Source organism: Rhagoletis pomonella, unplaced genomic scaffold (assembly GCF_013731165.1).
Source record: "Rhagoletis pomonella isolate Grant_MI unplaced genomic scaffold, Rhpom_1.0 Rhpom_scaffold_00014, whole genome shotgun sequence".
Taxonomy (NCBI): Eukaryota; Metazoa; Arthropoda; class Insecta; order Diptera; family Tephritidae; genus Rhagoletis; species Rhagoletis pomonella.
Window position 1 is genome coordinate 5,747,450 of NW_023458568.1, and position 21,526 is coordinate 5,768,975.

Consider the following 21,526-nt stretch of genomic DNA (forward strand, 5'->3'; position numbering starts at 1 on the left):
AAGTAAAAACCCACTTTTTAATTCCTTCAAAGAATATGGTAGCTTCAATTTAAAGAAAATGACAAAAGCAGAGTTAACGTCAAATGGGAGCAATGGCGAATAAGAAGAAGAATTGAAACTACCTTTAGATATTTGTATCATGGTTTTATTTATAGATTGTATATATACGTACATAAAATACTTACGATTTGAGGAATTGGTTTTCCAAAAAACTGCTATAAAGGCTGAAAATAATTCGCATACATTTTAATTCTGATGGTCAACGAATAACAATAGAGATAGAGACGAAAAGGTCGACTAGTTTGTCAAAGCGGCGAATTGAATTTTCTCAGGGAGTTCAAGATGGCGATTAGAGCGAGAGGATCGCGAACGTATAACACCTTCCTTTATTGCATCATAGAAAAACAACATAAACCATGCATTTAAATTTAAATGCATCGTCTACCGAAAAAACGATGTTAAACGTTGTTGGTAAGAAAAGTCTTAAACTACAAATTTGATAACGAAAGTTTTTTTTCAATAAAGTGACCATTTATTGTGACATTTGACTTCTCATAACATTTCAACCGGTACATGGATGGATGGGAACTTTTGGTGCATATCTTGCTTAGAACCACAAAAGGATGGCTCATGCAATGATCGGGCAATTTTTTTCGTCATTTCCTGAACTGATTGCAAATTCTAAAAATATAAATTTACCAAAACAACAGCCTTATGATTTAAGGTACATATATATCAGCAAAATATGTAGTATTTCTGATTAGCAATTAGTGGGTATACTGGCTTTTAATTTACAATCATGATTTTTTTTTTTGTAATAACTGTATACAAAAAGGCTTGGGCATATCACTCAATCCACTTCCAGTTTTCTAAAACTGCCTACTATTCCAACATCAACATCACTTAAACCGATATTTGAGGAAATATTAGGCTGTTTCGTTATATCAATGTACATGTCATCAAGGGATAAAATCGCCGATCGTTTTTCTAATAGTTTCAATTTAAACTGTTTAATAATATCAGAAACCGGAATGGTCCCACCATATTCCCGAGGAAGAATAGCTGGTTTTACTTTTTCTTTCAAGGCGTCAAGTGTCTTATGGATCTGCATTAAAAAAGAAAATATATTATAAGAAACTTCTGGTTTGTTATTTAATTTTCCAACTTACAACTATACGCTTTCTTAGTTTTTCGCTGAGCAATGATACTCCCAACTCGATAATACGGTTCGCAAAATGCGGTATGTTAATGAAATGTGTTTCTTTATGCCTCATGGGAGTGGAATTCTGGAAAGAGCAATTATTTCTCTTTGAAATTAAGTAAACGCAGTTCTTACTTACCTGTATACATTTAACCATACTTCTTAAATCCGCGAGGGACCAAAGACTTGCGAAACCCATTTTAATTCCGCTTTCGTCGTTTATGTACACATAACCAGCTACTTGCGACTGCTCGTCGTCTAATAAGCTTTCGCAAATAAGTGAGTGAATACGAGCCATCTGAACAGAGTTATATTTGTATGGATCGAAGTTCCTCGCCACTGAAAGTATTACTTGTCTACCATTGTCATCCTTTTCAGGAAGCGGAATTAGATAACCATTATCAAAAATTTCACTGATCTCCGAGTCTGTAATATCTAGTTTTGAGAACCATTGCGGAAATAACTGACGTATAGTTAAATAACGTTCCAGCATTTCACATGCTTCAGGAACTGAGAATTTTTTGGTGCGTAAAAACCTTAGCAGAAACATGGAATCAGTGCGGCACTTCTTAATAGATGGGTGTTTAGATATCCATTCGCGAAACTGTTTTAATGCCTGCTGACGTATATTATCATCTTCATGCAGCTCTTCTTTGGCAAGTAGTTTCATTTCTGGACTTAGGGAACATTCATAAGAATCAAAATATTTGGCAGTCTCATAATCTGATGTGTTCAGTTGCTGCATTGTTTCGGTATCCAACACTTAAAGAAAGTAATAAGTAAAACAGTCAGTTTAGTAGCATTCATTATAAGGTGTATGTGATATTGATATAAATAATAATTTAAGTAACACGCCTTAACGGCAGATACACTCTAAAAAGTACATGGAAAGCAACTACTGAAAAGTGTTTATTTCCGAGACCCTAAATAACTTATGATTTTTTTTGGAGGGGGAAAACGTTGGTCGTAGGACAATAAAAAATTTTTTAAGTTACTTTATGAGAGTTATTCCCAAAACTAAATTTTTTCGTTAATCATAACTTTTACTTTCGACTTTTTTGTTTTTATTTTACCTGCAGCTCGTTTCTGTAACTCTTCTCTATCGATTATTTCTCTACTGGTAGAGAGTATACGTCATTCTCTATTCATATATGAGTTCGCCTTGGTAGAGAACTGTTACAGAAACGAGCTACTGGTTAGAATAATTCTCAATACAAACTTTTTTTCGTTGTTCATAACTTTTATTTTCGACGTTTTTGTTTTTACATTGCCTGGTACGAGTTATTCCTAAGACAAAATTTTTTCCGTCGATCATAACTTTTATTTTCAACTTTTTTCTTTTTACGTTTCCTGGTAAGAGTTATTCTCAATGAAAACTTTTTTTCGTTGCTAATAACTTTTATTTTCGGCTCTTTTGTTGCCACGTTGCCTGGTAAGAGTTATTCTCAATGAAATTTTTTTTTCGTTGCTTGTAACTTTTATTTTGAAGTTTTTTGGTTATGCGTTGTAGTAATGAAATACAGTATATTTCGCTTAGCTGCCCATCCTTCTTTGCACGAAAAACTTGTGCACTTAACCGAAAAAAGCACCTAAGCGAATTTTCTTTACAACTTCAATGAGGAAGGTATCCGAATCCCTATGAAACCAAATAATGGAGGAGCACTTACCACGTAGAAATTTATGCAAGCGAAATGTTTACCGAATGGTATCTAATTATCTATATAACTACATTAATTGATAACCATTTTCGTTGTTCTGAGAGATGAGCAAAATAAATAAAAGCTTGTAAAATTAGGTAATTGTAGGGCCAGTGCAGGTAAACCTAATGCTTTCTTTGATAGTTAATAATAGTTGCACAATTTTTAAGGCAGGTATCGCCAATGTGCAGGTATGTTGAATGCATCTATCGGAAGAGTTTCCTTATAAATGTTAAGAATAATGCCGCTAATGCGCATTTTAGGGTAGGTATCTTAAATGTGCACTTAAGCATAAAGGCAGCAAAGCAAAATATACTGTATATATGAGGCATTCTTTTTCGTATCGGACATCAAATTTGGTGAGACAGTTTCGATTCGCTTGAAATTTTTTTTATTGCAATCGCATAAAAATTGTCGACGTTAGGCAACTTTTCTTACAGCCTGTATCACGAATGATAGGCAACACGAACGATTCGTCTGCAGAGGGATGCTTCAGAAATCAGTCCGGCGGCATCGTTTAAGCCGATTTAAACGCAACCGAGACCATTGCTACGTAATGTATGAAAAGCAAGACGAAGACGACCGTTAGAGTTTAAAATCGCAATTAGAGAGGTTGTTCGTTCGTTTTGCCTATCGTTCGTGATACAGAATAAGGCCCTTTAATACGGCCTAGAATTAATATGTGTGTATGAACCAGACTTTCAGATTTTTTGAACAGTATGGCTAAGGAATTCATAATAATTTATTCAAGATTGATATACAGGGTGTCCCAGAACTAACCTGCCAAACTTTAGGAGAAGGCAGGTGGGGTGGTGAGCCTCCTGATAAGCAAACAATTTTCAGGTAAAAAAATCACCGTTTTTGAAATATTGAAATTTTTTTTAATTAAAGAAAAGTCGTGCCCTTTCATGTATTTTCTTTACCTGCATCTACAACCAAGGCTATACTTTGTAAATTTTTTATGTAAAATACTTCCAGATAGTTCCTTCTCCATATTCAAATGCAGGGTAGTAAAAATATATTAAGGAACCATTATAAAATTAGGACTATTTTGGGATTTTTAACTTTTTGATATTTTGTTCCCCAACTTTGACTATCTCTGGTGAAAAAAAAAAATGTACTGAGCTATAACTTTACATTACATAAAAAAATTGCTCATTTAATAGATATTTCAGAAATGTGCCACTCTTACTATTTCGAAGAGAAAAAAAAAGTTATAGCCGCTTTAGTGGGTAAAGGACTGAGACACGCTAGAATGTATTTAATAGATTTAAATTTAAGTTGCTCTTATTACTGACCAATTACATGCTAAATAGTAAAAAGGTACATTATTACATGCTCCTGAAATTATTTTATGTTACTTACCGGGATCCGGACTAGAGTCAGTAACAAGGGCTATATCTATCAAAATTTTTTGTGAAGGATGGGTTCACGTGAAATAGAATATACGTGAGTTGTTTGAAGAAAAATTTATTCATTTATTGATAAAATATGCTCAAATTGGCGACCTTCTACTCTAATACAAGCTCGGCACCTTTTAAGAAAAGACGCTTTTAGAGATCTTAAACTCAATTGGGCTATCTCAGCAGCAGCTCCATTTATTTGTTCCCGAAAATGCTCTTCGTTTTTAATTATTTTTGAATAAATTTTGTCCCGGTAGAAAAAATCGAATGGATTCAGGTCTGGTGATCGAGCGGGCCACGTGATTGGCCCGTATCGTCCAATCCATCGGCGAGGATGAGTTTCGTCTAAATGTGCTCTTACTTCACGCCCGTAGTGAGCAGGTCATCAGTCATTTTGCTGCCATAGTCTTCGCCGCAGGTTAAAGGGTACATCTTCTAAAAGAGTTGGAAGCTGTTCCTGAAGGAACTTTAAATAACTGTTGGAGTTGAGCGTTGGCGGCAGTTCCACAGGTCCCAATATCTGACAATTAAAAATACCGCACCATAAATTTATTTTGTACTGGTACTGCGAACGGTCTTATCTCATTTCGTGAGGATTGTCTAGCTGCCAACTGTGAAGGTTATGTAAATAAAAATCAACATCACGTTTGCATGATGATTCATCGGTCCAAGTTATTTTATTAAAAAAGTTGGGGTCTGAATCATGCATTCGCAGCATTTCACTGCAAAATCTAACCCTCGACAGGTAATCTCTGTCTTGTAGAGCCTGAACACGTTGAATGTGGTAGGGATGGTATTTAAAAGCTTTGTGAACTGTAGTTTTTGGTATTCCCGTCCGTCTTTTCATCATTCTCCCTGAAGTCGATGGACCTAGTTCCACTTCCTCTAACACAACTTTAACATCTACCGTTGCAGGACGTCCTGTCTCGCCGCCACGCCTTCCAGATATGCGACCTAAAAAAAGTTAAAAATGATAGTTAGAGAAGAATGGCTTCAAACAAGAAAGGTGTAAAAATCACTTACCTTCATATATTTCTCTATGGGTCCGGTCGAATACTTCACGACCCGGATCCCGACGATTTGGGTATCGCTCTGCATAGAGTCTTTGAGCAGCTCTGGCATTTCAGCAAGCTTCACCGTAAATTAGGTGAATATCCGTATATTCATGCGACGTATACTGCGTGTTCTCCGTCATAGTATTAATAACACAATGTTCGAAGGATCCAATTTCATAAAATCCACTTTCATTATTTCCGGTAAGTAACACAAAATAATGTCAGGAGCAAGTAATAATGTACCTTTGTACTATTTAGCATGTTATCGGTCGGTAACAAGACCGACTTAAATTTAAATCTATTAAATACATTCTAGCTTGTCTCAGTCCTTAACACACAAAAGCGGCTATAACTGTTTTTTTCTATTCGAAATAGTAAGAGTGGCACATTTCTGGAATATTTATTAAATGAGCATTTTTTTATGTAATGTAAAGTTATATCTCAGTACACCCTTTTTCACCAGAGATAGTCAAAGTTGGGGAACAAAATATCAAAAAGTTAAAAATCCCAAAATAGTCCTAATTTTATAATGGTTCCTTAATATATTTTTACTACATTGTATTTGAATATGGAGAAGCAACTATCTGGAAGTATTTTACATAAAAAATTTACTAAGTATAGCCTTGTTTGTAGATGCAGTTAAAGAAAATACATGAAAAGGCACGATTTTTCTTTAATTCAAAAAAATTTAAATATTTCAAAAACGGTGACACTTTTACCTGAAAAATTTTTGCTTGTCAGGAAGTTCACCACCCCACCTGCCTTCTGCTCAAGTTTGGCAGGTTACTTCTGGGACACCCTGTATACAACCGCTCTCTAGCAAAAAAGTGGTTTTAAATAAATTTGTAGCAAAATGGGGGGTGGCACATCCATCTTATATTATATGTGTACTATCTCAAAAACCACTTGACCCATCTCGACCAAATTTGGTAAACACATTGTGGTTAGTCTCCTTAAGCACCGTCTTGAATATTTTTGAAATCGGACATCGTAGTTTTTTCAACAACAACTACAAATCCCAAAACAATTTGTCATTCCATTGTTATTTAATAGTAAAGTAAACAGAATCATTGGACATCTAAGGTTGACGACAGAGTAATTGCTAGAAGTGATGCTATGCTACAAATAAATATGATAATGACTAATAATAAGTTAAGTTTTGTAGCAACTACTCTGCAAGCATCATAAGCAATCCTTATATATGTAGTGTCACGCATGTTAAACAACAAAAGAAAAAAACGAAAAAATATCACGAGCTGTGGTGTAGTGGTAAGCAGTGCGCGCATCCACTTCGCAGCGCCTGGGTTCAAGCCTTGGTCAAAGCAACATCAGAAAAAAAATTTCAAAAAAGTTTTTTCTTAAATATCAGCGGTCGACCCTCGGCAGGCAATGACAAACCTCCGTGTGTATTTATGCCTTGAAAATCAGCTTCTCATTAAAATACAATCGCCGTTCGGAGTCGGCGTAAAACTGTAGGTCCCTTCCCTTTGTGTGACAACATCAAGCCGCACGCCACAAATTCTTTATTCATTCATTCATTCTTTATTCAGATGAGGTTACATTTAAGGTTGTACAGACTGGAAAAACCCGCGAAGCTAAGCAAGCTTGTCTGCGAGTACGAATTCTTAATATTGATTTAACTAATACTCTCTTCAGGATACTAATACTAATAGCAGTGCTATAACATTTAAAATATGTAAAAAAGATACGATTACAATGCAGCTTATGTCTAAGAATATAAGAAGTGATATTTTATTAAATTTTTTCTGTTTGCATTTTCCGGCAGATTTATGTATTGTGGTGGCAGTTCATTCAGCAGAGTTGGCGTTATGACGTTTAGTGTATTTTTGGCATAGTTATTTATGAACTTTGGGATTCTGAAGCGTCGTTCTTGTCGCCTACGAGTTTTGTACTCGTGGTCAATTGGTTCCTAAAGTGCCCATCATCGAAAAACTCGTTTAGCACTGCACACTTGAATATGAATTTAACATCGAGTATATTTAGTTTTTTTGCAAGAGGAGCATCGGTTGGGGTATTTAGTTTCTTCGCCAATATTTTAAGCACATAGTTTTGGCTCTGCTGCAGTTTCGTACATCCCGATGATGTTCCCCATGCTGTGATGCCGTGACGCAAGTAGGACTCGGTTAGCGAGTGATATGCCTTAAGACAGGCATAAGTGCTAAGACGCACTCCATAATCTGAACAGTAGCTGACATGTCTTAGCATAAATATTGATCTCCTGATTTTCTTTTGTAACTCTGGAATATGCTCATTCCATTTTAAGTTTTTGTCTACTAGGACTCCTAAGTATTTATACCAATCGACCACCTCAATATTTGTCGTGCACCCACACGACACTAGAGTGTCGCTTTGATGTAGACTATATTTATGTCCGAACGTGCTATGTGAGGTGGCCTTATGTGCATAATTTTTGTTTTCGATGCATTGATTGACAGTCCGTTATGATGTGACCATCTTGTTATTATATTAAGCTTTCGTTGTAGTATTTGTGCTGCTGTTTTTAAGTCCCTATGGGACACAACCACGGCGGTGTCATCCGCATATGCATCGACCTCACAGTTCTTCAAGCTCTTCAACAAACTATTTGAATATATTAAATATAAGAGTGGACCCAATTTTGAACCTTGAGGAACTCCATGTGTGAAAGATTTTTCTTCGCTGTTTTCCTCATATATTTTCACCTGAAACATTCTTAGTTCGAGATAACTTTTAAACAATCTCAGACAGTCTCCCCTTATTCCGGAATATTCCAATTTTTCCAACAGCCTTTTGTGCGACAGCGTGTCAAATGCTTTGCGAAAATCAATAAACAGAGCTAGGTTGTGATGACTTTTGCTGAGGTGGTAGTTTAATGTGTTTGCGAAGTTTCCTAACAGTTTATTAATCTTTTTTCCTCTTTGAAATCCATATTGGTTGTGTTGTACTGCCTGTCGCCTCTTCCATAATTTTTTCTAATATAGGGAGTAACGCTATTGGGCGGTAATTTCCCGGGTCGGATTTAATGCCCGACTTATATATTGGCCGTATTATAGATATTTTAAGGCTTTCCGGTACGTAAGATTGTAGTAGAATAAGGTTTATAAGTTTCGTGATCACAGGTGTTAGCACGTAAATATTATTTTTTAAATCTTTTGGTCTTATTCCGTCGGATCCTGGACTTTTCTTTTCATTCAGACCCGCAATAATTGAGGCGATTTCATCCTCACAATTTTCAGGAAAATAAATAGAGTTTGCAATCTTAACTTCTACAGGTTCTATCGTTCTAATGTCACAGGTATGTATTGTACAATTGACGCTTTCTTTGAAGGTACTAGCCAAATTATCACAAATGAGCTTCAAACTTCCTTTAAAATTTTTCGTAACAGTTTCGTCTACACTATTAGATTTCTTTCCAACTATTTCAGTTATAATTTGCCACATTTTCTTGAAGTCTTTTTTATTTTCGTAGAACAAATTTTGATAGTATCTTTTTCTCGTGTTTTCAATTTTTCTGTTTACCTGATTTCGAAACTGCTTTTATTGGGCCTCCCTCTGCTTATCACTGGGTTTTGCCCGCCACCTTCTATAAAGCTTGTCTCGAGCTTCACATGCCGTCCTCAACTCATCGTTCATCCAGGCATTTGTTTTTCGCTGTCTTCTCTTTGTTGTTATTGTAAGTGATTTTGTATATATGTCTCTAAATGTTGTTTGTATTTTTTCGCACATTTCGTTAGCATCATTTAACATCATTATGCTACCCCAATTCGTGTTACGCACACCTTCACTTACTTTTCGGGTATTCAAGCATTTGTTGTTTATCTCTCTTGCTTGAGTTACCTCGCGAGTAGTAGCGAGACTACATAACAGAGAGTAGTGATCTGTGATATTAGTTTCCACTACTGCAGATAATATCGTCAAAGCTCTCGCTCTGATGAATATGTGGTCAATAATCGTGCTAGTTCCTCTGCTGAGGGAAGCTCGGCCAAACACAACACAACAAATGTGTTTCCTAAAATGTTAAAGCTGTTTGGGACACACTTTTGTGTGCTGATTACGAATTTGTAAGTATAAAGTTTCCACCAGCTTTAGATTTTGAGAAAAACGACTTCAAATTGTCAAAAAATTGCGTTTTTTGCACTATTTAAGAAGATCTAACAAAGAAACAAAAGGTGATAGAACCTCCCACGTGGGCTTAAATTAAAGGTACAGCTCTCGACTACTATCCCTGAAAATACCATTCGTGCACCTTGTTTTGATCACTTCCTTATAGTCATTTGTTCAATGGCAAAACCTGATTTTTTCGAAGTTTGAGTACCTACCCCAATTAAACTTAGGCTTAAATTAAGGCTTGAACTTTCAACTACAATCCCTGAAAATACCATCCATTGACCTTGACCCTAAGGTAGGGCTGCCATAATCCTGAGCCCTTCGACCAGGGTACTTATCGTCGTTGCTTCGGTTCTGATATTATTAGCAATGTAGTTTTGTGGCACAATCCATAGAGCTGAATGATTTAAGGTAAATGCTCAAATTCTGAAATTTTTTAATCATAAGAGAACAAATATCTCGTGACGGTGACGTACCACTATTATAGCGGGATTTTTGGGACTATTTCGAGATTTCTACGGGATTTTCAGGACTATTCCGGGTTTTTCGAGACTACTTGGAGATTTTCGGGATTCTCGGCTCTAAATCAAGATCTTCGGGACTACTTCAGTATTTTTGGGACTTCTTCCGAGATTTTCGGGGTTCACGGGAATATATCGGGATGTTTGGGACTATTTCGGATTTTTCGAGATAACTTCGAGATTTTCGGGGTTCTCGTGAACATATCGACATCTTCGGGACTACATCGGAATTTTTGGGCTATTTTGAGAAATTTTGCGCCTGCCAGACGTCCTGGTTTCCCAGGATTGGTCCTGTTTTCAGACAAATTGTCTCCGAAGTTCAGTTCCAAAAATCCAGAAGAAATCCCGGTATGGTCCCGAGGACCTCGAAAATCTCGAAGTAGTCTCGAAAAACACGGAACAGTTCCGAAAACACCGAGTTAGTCCCGCAAATACCGAAGAAGTCTCGAAAATCCTGAAATAGTCGAAAAATCCCGAAGTAGTCCCGCAGATCCCGATTTAAAACCGAGAATTCCGAAAATCTCTAAGTAGTCTCGAAAAACCCGAAATAGTCCTAAAAATTCTGAAAATCATGAAGAAGGCTCGTAAATCCCGAAGAAGTCTTGAAAATCCCCAGGTAGACTCGAAAATCTCAAATTGCCCAAAAATTCTGATGTAATCCCGAGAACAACGAAAATCCCGAAGTATTCTCGAAAAACCAGAAATTTTCCCAAAAATTCTGAATTGGTCCCAAAAATCCCGAAGTAGTCCCGCAGATTCTGATTTAGAGCCGAGAATACCGAAAAATCTCCAAGTATTCTCGAAAAACCCGCAATAAATCCGGAGAAATCTCGAAATAGTTCAAAAATACCAAAATAGTCCCAAAATCCCGATATATCCCGAAAACCCCGAAAATCTCGAAGTAGCTTCGAAAAGCCCGAAATAGTCCCAAAAATTCCGAATTGGTCCTAAAAATCCCTAAGGTCCCGAAATAGCCCCGAGAACCCCGAAAAGCTCAAAGTAGTTTTGAAAAACCCGAAATAGTACCAAAAAATCCGAATTTTTCCCAAAAATCCCGAAGTAGTCCCGTAGATTTCGATATGGGCCCGATAACCCTGAGAATACCGAAGCTATCTCGAAAAACCGGAAATAGTTCAGAAAATCCCGAAGAATTCTCGGAAATCCCGAAGTCCAAAAACCCTGAGAACCCCCGAGAGAAAATCTCGAGGAAGTCTCGCAAAACCCAAAAAGGCCCCAGCAATACGGAATTACTCTCAAAAATCCCGATATATTCCCGAGAACCCCGAGAATATCGAAATAGTCCCAAAAAACCCGAAATAGTCCCAAAAATCGCGAAGTAGTTGCATTGCCTAAAAGAATATCAGTTAGCTGAAAAATCACAAATCAAAATGCATTTAAAATATAAGTAATTAATTTGAATATTTTCAAACAGGTGGCAATCCTCCTCAAACGCCTCAAAAATATTCTAAAGATTTCTTAACGGTCTTTAGTTTAGCACCCATATATTGTTATTTCATACACCTTGTGTATAGTTGAATTAAATTCCACTTCAATTACGTGGCAGCACTCTTGAAAATAGTTTTAAACAGAAACGTTCTTAGAGCTCTATCGTCTGACACCCATATATAATTTCATTACCCAATGTGCTTTAATTCAGCTTAAACCTGATATTTTGAACCGGTGGCAACCCTCCTGCATGTAGATTAGAAATAAACCTTTTTGAAAATTATTTCGACTGATATCCATCTTTTATTAATTTAATTTAATTTGAATTTAACATTTAAAACAGGTCGCAACCCTTTTTAAAAACCACATAAATAGTCTGGATGCTAAAAACTCTCCACTCACTTTTGCTTGACACCCATGTTTTAATATTTCACATACTTAAGTAGCTTCTGCATAATTTAATTACTTTCAATTTTTAAATTAGGTGACAACCCTTCTTAAAATATTTCCATACTAAAACCTCCTTAAACCTCTCCCGCCCGACGCCCATACTGTGATAATTATTTCACCTATCTAATTAATAATTGAAATTGAATAAAATGAATAAAAATTTATTCATCATTCGAAAGTGCTTGAATGGTGAATACAAATTTATTCGTTATTTGAAGTTATTTGAGTGATGAATAAAAATTTATTCGTTATTTGAATTAATTTGAGTGATGAATAAAAATTTATTCATCGTGCACAAATTTATTCGTCATTTGAATTCAATCATTCGAAAGTGCTTGAATGAAGAATACAAATTTATTCCTCATTCAAAATTAGAAAAATCATGAATAAAATTTTAGTTTTTATTTGAATAATAATTCATTCAAAAACGCCCATCCCTGTCTTGAGTATAACTTTTACTGGTTACGCAGCGAAAAAACAAACAACTCAGGTAAACATGAGTATACTTCACGATCCATAAAATAAAGGTCGCGCCATTCGCGGATCGCTAGCCCTCACTTCGTCGATTGGACACCAAACTTAGTGGGTATTCAAAACGCGAAAATTTTTGAGTTTGGTGCTTTTGTTTTTAGTTTGAAGGCACCAAATTAGAAAATCTTAAAAATATGGAAGCAAAATTTATAGCAATAGTAAGTGTGGTAAGCAACTTTACATAAATTAAAAAAAAATCATGACACAGTGACAATCATAAGCGACAACAAAATATGTAGCAGCACCTTCAATCATGCCAGAAGAAATCGACCGTCGTGCAAGAAACATTGACTTTTATTAATTTGAATGGGCATCCTTTCAATAAAATTATGTATGCATATAAAGTCCATAAAATACACCACGGATTGCATGGATTGCATAACTTGCAAACTGCAAACACACAACAACAAAATACATGGGAAACAACATTTCCTATCGCTGCAAAATATGCAACGTCGAAACCCATGTATATATTTTGCAAAATAGCATAGCAAGATAAATGCGACACTGTGCTAGTTGTTTTGTTGTTGGAATTGCTACATATTTCTCTCATTCCTCTAATCTCGCTCACTCCATTTTTTTGCTGTCTCCTGTTATTGTATTTGATACATAATTTCGGTGCTTGCTACCCATGCATGCTACCACTTTACAATGGGGTCTCTCGTACTCTTCGAAATTTGGAATAGTATTTTTGCAATTCGTGCAAGACTTCGAGAATACCCCTAATGTAACCAATGTTCTTTTACGACGACCGCTGTGGCTGAGTGGGTAGAGGTGCGTACTTCCATTCTGTAGGCCCAGGGTTCGATTCCTAGATCCAGCAACATCGAAGTTTTTTCTAAGAACGTTCGCCCCTCGGCAAGAAATGGCAAACCTCCGAGTATATTTCTGCGTTCAAAAAGCCTCTCATAAAATCAGTTGTCGTTGCGAGGCGGCGTTAAATTGAAGTTCCGTCCGTTTGTGATATAACATCAGCACGCACACCATAAATTAGAGTAGAGGCTCGGCCAAACACTTAGCACAAAGGTAAGCGCCAAAATATTATCTACATATGTATCAGGGTTGCTGCGAATATTCGCATTCGCATTCGCAACCGCGGAGCTTCCGCATTAATTTTAACATTCGTATTCGCTTTCGCATTCGCAAAAATCAATGCGAATCTTTTGCGAATGCGAATAATGAAGGAACCGAAAACTACAGATATTTTTTTTTACGAGTTAAACTTGGCCAAATATTTTTTATTCCGAAATTAATGTACTTTCCGGATAATAAACAAACCGCTTATCCAAATTAAAGAGGACTTATATAGCCTTAAAACTGAAATGTCTAAACGAGGAAAGCCACACATTGAAAAGAATTTCAATAAAAAATGTTAATTAATTACCATAGAACAAACATTGGGTCAGGTGTGTATTTACATGAATTTCTTTAGTATTAAGTTATAAAAAAATGTAAATAGAAATGGTAACCTTCATTCGTTATTTCTGTTTAAAAGCTATTTCAGTCCTCTTTCATATGATACCAAATTTGTTTAATTTGGATAAGCGGTTTTTTTATTATTCGGATGGGACGTTTATTTCGGAATAAAAAATATTAGGCCAAATTTAACTCGGGAAAAAATAACTGTTATTTTCGGTCCCTGAAATATTGTGCAAGTGCACAGACGTATATCTAACCAGTCACAGAAGAAAGCATTAAAAATGAATTACAAAAACTAAAATCGAAAAACGCTGATGACGTGACAGGTTCTCCAAATTCCGAAACAACCAAAAGAATGAGAATGAAGAATTCTTTAGAAAAAATGGTGTTTAAACAACGATTGTGCCATGATACTAGATTGTGAAGATGAAAGTCAGGAGGATACATCCGACATTTGCAGCACCGATGATATTCTCAAAAAGTAATTATTGCACCGCAATAAAAATAAATAAATATAACTGAAAGTCCTCTCAACTGGTGCAGTGTCAATCGAAAAGAATTTACAATTTTGCCATGTTTAAAGTTTTTCAAGTTTGTCGCCTTGAGCGACCCTTTAAAAAGTTTTTATTAAGTACAATGTTCCAATTTTTAAATTCAAGTACTAAAAAAACCTTCACTCTTATCATGAGTTTAATTTTCCCCGAACCGGTTCACTTTTCACTTCTGGTTTTCATGTACATATTTACTATGAGCGGAATACAAATTTTCGGGCGATTTTTTTCGGGCAAAACTCAGGATAAGGCAGATTATTAAAAATTATTAACCTTTCCATTTTTTATTTACCTAAATCACCTATTTTACCCACCTAAATTATTTCTTAAAAATACATGACATCCGCATTCGCATCCGCATCCGCGGATGTCTAAAATTCCACATTCGCAACATCCCTAATATGTATGTATATATCAATACGCTAACGAATTCTCAAACAAATATATTCCTCCTTATCGCTTCTATGTTTCTTAACCGGAGTGGAGCTATCCTAAAAAATCATACATATTAGTAATATAAAGAGAAATAAGCCTGCAAAAAATGTAGGTGCCAACAAAATCGAGTAATTTCAAATGGCAAATTCGGTGGCGTGCAATAACGTCAATGTAATTAATGTCAATTGACATAAATTCTCTTTTGTAAGAAAATTAATGTCAATGACATTAGTATACAGGCCAAAAGTGAAATAATGTCAATTGACCTTAAGTCACTTTGGAATTGATTCACCCTCTAAATGTAAGGTATGTAATTGTAGAAAACTAAATTCACAATAAATAACAATAAACAATTCGATATAATGCAATTTATTATATGAAAAATTGTGTCATGTCCTGCGATCATTTGCGCCTGCAATATGAACAAGAGAAAGTTGAGTTATTTGCCTTTGAACTTTTAAATAAGTATATTTGAAATATGCATATGTCATAAAAAACATAAAAAAATGTTTATGAAATATGTTAACAGAAGATTTAGTCAATATTTTTTTGAAAAGGGGTGGTTGGGGGATTGGGGCGTGCGCGAACGGAGCGGCGCGATGTATGTATGATAAAAGTGGATTTTGTCCATATTTTTTTGAAAGGGCACTAACGTCCATGGATTTTACTGCGCTTTCGAAAAGGTAATATTGTCTATGGACGATAAGAAATAGTGTCCATGGACGATATTTCCGCCGATCTTATTACACGCCAGCGTAAAGCTTACATGATTTTTTACATTTTCGACATTAATTCACTTTTCAACTGTGTATTAATATCAGGATCTTAAGAAATTATTTTTTTTTATCTTCTCCGAAGTAAACGAGTGTGAATGACATTATTTCCACAAGTCTTTTGACATTAACTCACTTTTGGCATGTGTGCTAATGTCAGTGACATTAATTCCCTTACAAGTTTGAATTTATGTCAATTGACATTAATTCCTCTGAAATTATTACACGTCACCGCAAATTCATGAAACATTTTCTCATATTTTATACCTATGCTTATATTAATAAACCAACATGATTTTTTAGGCGATTTTCATGAAACTGTACATGTATATCGATTATAGAAGTTACCTTTTAAACTCATGGCTTATATTTATTTGTAGAGGTTTTAAATTTCTAGATTACAAGTATGTATATAGTATGTATCGCGTCCCCTAAGCACCGTGGCCATATAAAGTTCTAATGGATTATCAGCATAAACCACAAATTTATATACAGTAAGTTTGACATATGTTAAGAGTCAAAACTGAGTACAAGTTAAAGAAACAATTTAATCAAAAAAGTGGAGTTGTCGAATGTCGAAAACAGGGTGATACTAGTTATTATTAATGTTCTTTTTAAAGAATTCTTGCTTAACAGCCCCATTCGCGTGCAATGACAAAACTCGCTGCTATAACTATTGTCATGTTTATAATCAATTGTCACGTTTAGGTATGCAGAGGGCAATTTGAAAGCTCCAACGGTGACAATTGCTATTATTTTTGATGATGACCTATTGAGCACGTGACAACGCTAAAACATAAGTTAATATATTCAGTTTTATTAATTTTGCAGAAAAAAGTTACAAAATTTTTCTAAATGAAAACTGTGAAACCATTTTATTTGCCTGAATAGGTGTGTTAAAAAGTAATTATTTGCGTATGCATATCATAATAGTATCCAATGTAGAATATTATTCATGGAGGTAATAATTATTATGTACGCGGCTTTCATTGTGGAGCAAGAAGATATTAACAGAGAAGAAGACTTCTGAGGGAACTCCGTGACAATAGTTTCACTCTCGGAAATGTAGTGAAACTTCACTCTACGAAATAACAAATTTATTTTTACCGGTAAGATACGAAAACGAAAACACTTTAAAGTGAGAATGAAGTTATCTGCCCTGTTAGTAAAGGCAACTTAACTGCTTACATTAGAAAACGGCCCTCTCCTAATATGCGTAAATTTAAACAATTTTTTTCAGAGTGTAGAGTGTCGGCCTCTGTGGTGTTGTGGTAAGCAGTGCGCGCTTCCACTCCGCAACGCCTGGGTTCAAACCCTGGTCAAAGCAACATCGCAAAAAATATAGAAAAAGGTTTTTTCTTAACAGCGGTCATCCCTCGGCAGGCAATGGCAAACCTCCGAGTGTTTTTCTGCCATGAAAAACAGCTTCCCATAAAAATACAATCGCCGTTCGGAGTCGGCGTAGAACTGTAGGTCCCTCCGCTCTGTGTGACAACATCAAGGCGCACGCCACAAATCGGAGGAGACACTCGGCCAAACACTAACATATGTGTAAGCTCCAATCTATTATTATTATTAGAAAAAAATAGAAAATATAGAGGTATTCATCTAACCCGATAAAGCTATCAAGCAGATATTCTCATAAATTTTAACACTCTGTTATATTAACGCCCCATACTCTTCGTTTACAATTGCCATATAGTTGCATTGGCTTCAGTTTATCAAGATTATTCAGTGAAATCCTTGGAGAAATTTATCAGAAATGTGTAAACGAGTTTCCATACAAATTTTGACAGTTAATTTACAAAGTTTAAACAATTATAAGGTTTGATGAATACACTTAATCTTTAATCGATATCAATTTCAAATGCGTGGAGTGCTTTATACTAATTGGTACGTTTCTCTTAAATTATACATATCAATTTTTGCTTTAATCACTTTAAACTACTAGTTATTAACAAATACTTTCGAGCACCTCAAGGGTTTTGAAAATGATATAGATTTTTTTCTGGTAAGTATTTTACACTTACATCAAACATTATTTTCTACTTTTAGATCTATCTGCCATTAAAGCATGTTGTTTAGTTTTTTCAACTTTTATTTATTTTCTACTTTTTAGTTCTATCTGCTCTAAAACGTGATTTTTAGTCTTTTAAAGTAATATTTATTTTGTAAATAACTTTTCACTAAACTCTGAAAAGTGCATGTAAAACTACTACTGAAAGGTGTTTATTTTTCCACCAGAATTTGTGTAAATAAATATACGTACAAGATGTTCAAGATATTATTTTGAGCATGATGTTTAAAAAATACACATAAAATGTTTAAAATTGCAGAAATTTTGAAAGTAAAAATATATTTTTACTAATAATAAACGTTAAGTGCTCCTATTTCCTCAATTTTAAATACTTTGTGTGTGATTTTTCTCTGCGTGAAAAATTTGGTATGTAAAAGAAAATGGAGAGTGTTCAGTTTTGCATTCATTAGGAGAGGAAACTGGTTACCTATTTATATGCGTAAATTTAAACGAAAATTTTGTAGAGCAAATTTTTAACGTTTTATGTGTAAACTGTGAAATTGTGAACAATAAATGTTTAGAACTCAGCAAACTAATTTGAAATTTGTTCTACACTAAAAGTGCATGTAAAACTACTACTGAAAAGTGTCTATTTTTCAACCAGAATATGTGTAAATATACGCATAAGATGTTCAAGATGTGTTTTTACATATTATATGTTTAAAATATACACTTAGATATACGCATGAAGTGTTTAAAATTGCACAATTTTTGAAAGTAAAAACACATTTTCTACTAACAACAAACATTAAGTGCTCATATTTACTCAATTTCAAACATCTTATGTGTAATTTTGCTCTATCCGAGAAATTTGGTATGTAAAAATAAACAGACAGTTAATTTTGCACACATTAGGAGAGGAAATTGGTTACCTCTCTTTATATGCGTAAGTTTAAACAAAAAATGGTTAGAGCAAATTTTAAACATTTTATGTGTAAACTGTGAAACTGTGAACATTAAGTGTTTAGAATTCAACCAACAAATTTGAAATTTATTCTACGCCACACATATGATAAGCAAAAGTAAACAAACAGTATTTAACTTAATTAACACGGTGTGAATTTGCATTCTTTAAGATAGGAAACTGGTTAACTATCTTAACATGCGCAAATTTAAACAAACAATGTTTGGAGTGTACTTCACATGCATGATAAGTAAAAGTAAATGGGCAGTGTTTAATTTATTTAACACGGTGTGTAAATTTGCATTCATGAAGAGTGGAAACTCGTTACCTATCTTAATATTCGGAAATTTAATCAAAATTTTTTGAGAGTGAGCGTTTGTTTTTCAACCCCACAAGATGTTCAAGATTTGATTTTGAACATGAGATGTTTACAATATACACATAGATATTCAGATAAAATGTTTAAAATTACAAAAATTTTGAAAATATATATACATTTTTTACTAATAATAAATACTAAGTGCTCATATTTACTCAATTTTAATCATTTTATGTGTACAAATTTGGTATGTAAAAGTAAACAGCCTCAGTGTCTAATTTTATTACACGATGTGTAAATTTGCACACATTAGGAGAGGAAACTGGTTACCTCCCTTTATATGCGTAAACTTAAACAAACATTTTTTAGAACTAATTTTAATTTAATTTGAGATTTGTTCTGCGCCACACAAATGATAAGTAAAAGTAAACAAGCAGTGTTTAATTTAATTAATTCGGTGTGTAAATTTGCATTTATTAAAGGAGGAAACTGTCTACCTATCTTAATATGCGCAAATTCAAAAAAAAATAATTAGACTGTATATTATTATTAACTCTAAAAAGTGCATGTAAAACTACTACTAAAATGTGTTTATTTTTCAACCAGAATCTGTGTAAACATACGCATAAAATGTTCAGGATTTGATATTGAACATGAGATGCACTCTAAAAACGGCATGTAAAAATGCTGTCTTTATTCTCGTGTTTTTTCGATGTAATATTACGAATGTTTCGTATATTCACGCATTAAATGCGCTTTTTCACTGTTTACATATCCATTTGACAGAGCTACGAACATTTACATAGCAAGAACAAACACGTTTGCAAACTTGAACAAGAAAAATTGAATCTTGCGAATGAAGTGCGTAACTTTGCGCATAAAAACGATGTAGTCGCAATTGACGCCATCGTGACGCATCTTGTTCATTCCTTTTCGTGCCTGGCAGCGTGCGCGTCGAAGGAGGAAAAAGTGTGAGAAATATCAAATTAAGTTATTGCAAAAATAAATAGCGATAAGTTTATGTAAATATAGCGTTATGTAATATATTGTATAATGTTTAATTGCGATATTTGTGGCAGTGTTTTCAAAACAGTGAATCTTTATGAAAGCACCTATTTGAGCACAAAGAGAAAAAAACTTTTATTTTAGTTGCTTGCAAAAGGATTGTTTCAAAATATTTTCTAATTATACTTCATACAAAAAGCATTTGTACTAGCACCAAAATGCTAAAAAACAAATTTGGAAATGCCTCGATAATAGGAAATATAAGGGCTCAGCTTGCGGTCTGGAATTCAGTAGTGCCAAAAAAATATTTCCGCATCTTAAAATTCATTTGCAACATAAAATTTCAATAAGCTGTCCTTTTGAAACCTGTATGAAAGTGTTCTCCACTCAGTGTTCCTTTAAATCGCATGTGTACAGATCTAATAATATCTCCAGCAGAGGACGCAGGCTCTTCCAGTCAATATTTTCTCATGTCAATTCCGATAGATACAACTGATGATTCTGAATGCACAACGTTGACAATGACGAGCAGCGCTATGACATCGAGCTCAGACACGACTCCACAAGCAAAACATCTTTTTGAACATTTTCAAATACCGTGGCAGAAGATACCATCCGATATATTGAATTTGCTTTATAATGGAAAAAAGTTGGGTAAAAAATTAAATACTTTCGCGAACATTTTAGTTGACGAAATGCGCACAATTTCGTTTTATATTCCAATGGGAATTCTTCGACCGGTAACACAGCAAGCCATCACAAAATATCCCGAGTCTCTGCTCAAAAAGGACAGGAACGACGGCACCACTTTTGACAATAATGCGGAATCGAAATTATTTCCCGAATCGTTCACCAAATGCAAAACCAAAAAATTTGGCATCAAATATCCCTTTCAAAAAGAAAAGACAATCAAATATATTTAAAAAAACATGCGCCTCGTGGGAAATACAAGAAATTCCTGAAAATGAGTTGAAAATTATTAAACATAAACAAAATTATTTTAAAAGTTTATTTGCCCCGACGGAAGAGAAGGATGAGGTATCCAAGGATCTCTTCTATGAGCGCTTGGAGCACACGTATGAGCGCTGCCCCCGTCATGATATCAAAATCGTGCTTGGCGACTTCAATGCCAGGGTGGGCAAAGAAGGGATCTTTGGAACCACCGTCGGAAAATTCAGCCTCCACGACGAAACGTCCGACAACGGATTGAGGCTGATCGACTTCGCCGGGGCCCGAAACATGGTAGTATGCAGTACTAGGTTCAAGCATAAAAAGATCCATCAAGCTACCTGGCTGTCTCCGGATCGAAAAACGAGAAACCAAATCGATCATGTTGTGATAGACGGAAGGCACGCTTCCAGTGTTTTAGACGTACGCACACTCCGAGGCCCAAACATCGACTCGGACCACTATCTTGTTGCAGCCAAGATACGCACCCGCCTCTGTGCAGCAAAAAATGTGCGCCCAAATATGCAAGGAAAGCTTAACGTCGAAAAGCTGCAATCACAACAGACAGCCAGCGCTTTCGCTACTCGACTCTCACACCTGCTCTCAGAGAGCACTCTTCAACAAACCGACATATGCGAGCAGTGGAACCACATTTCCCGCTCATTAAGTACCGCCGCCGAAGAA

The 21,526-nt window shown here is 35.1% G+C and overlaps 1 protein-coding gene across 7 annotated transcripts in view; it reads right to left on the reverse strand.

Moving 5' to 3' along the window:
• Window positions 1–496: 496 nt before the first annotated feature.
• LOC118749186 (clavesin-1-like) overlaps window positions 497–21,526 on the reverse strand; it is a 405,874-nt gene continuing 384,844 nt past the window's right edge. For 5 of the 7 annotated variants that reach the window (XM_036483969.1, XM_036483966.1, XM_036483964.1 and 2 more), the window contains 3 exons: window positions 1,341–1,963; window positions 1,170–1,286; window positions 851–1,105 (listed from right to left, as the gene is read on the reverse strand). In XM_036483969.1, coding sequence (XP_036339862.1) covers window positions 851–1,105; window positions 1,170–1,286; window positions 1,341–1,946 — 978 coding nt within the window. In that variant the 5' untranslated portion in view covers window positions 1,947–1,963. Of the gene's footprint in view, window positions 1,106–1,169; window positions 1,287–1,340; window positions 1,964–21,526 lie in introns of all 7 variants that reach the window. The other 2 variants (XM_036483965.1, XM_036483967.1) reach the window with 2 other exon arrangements.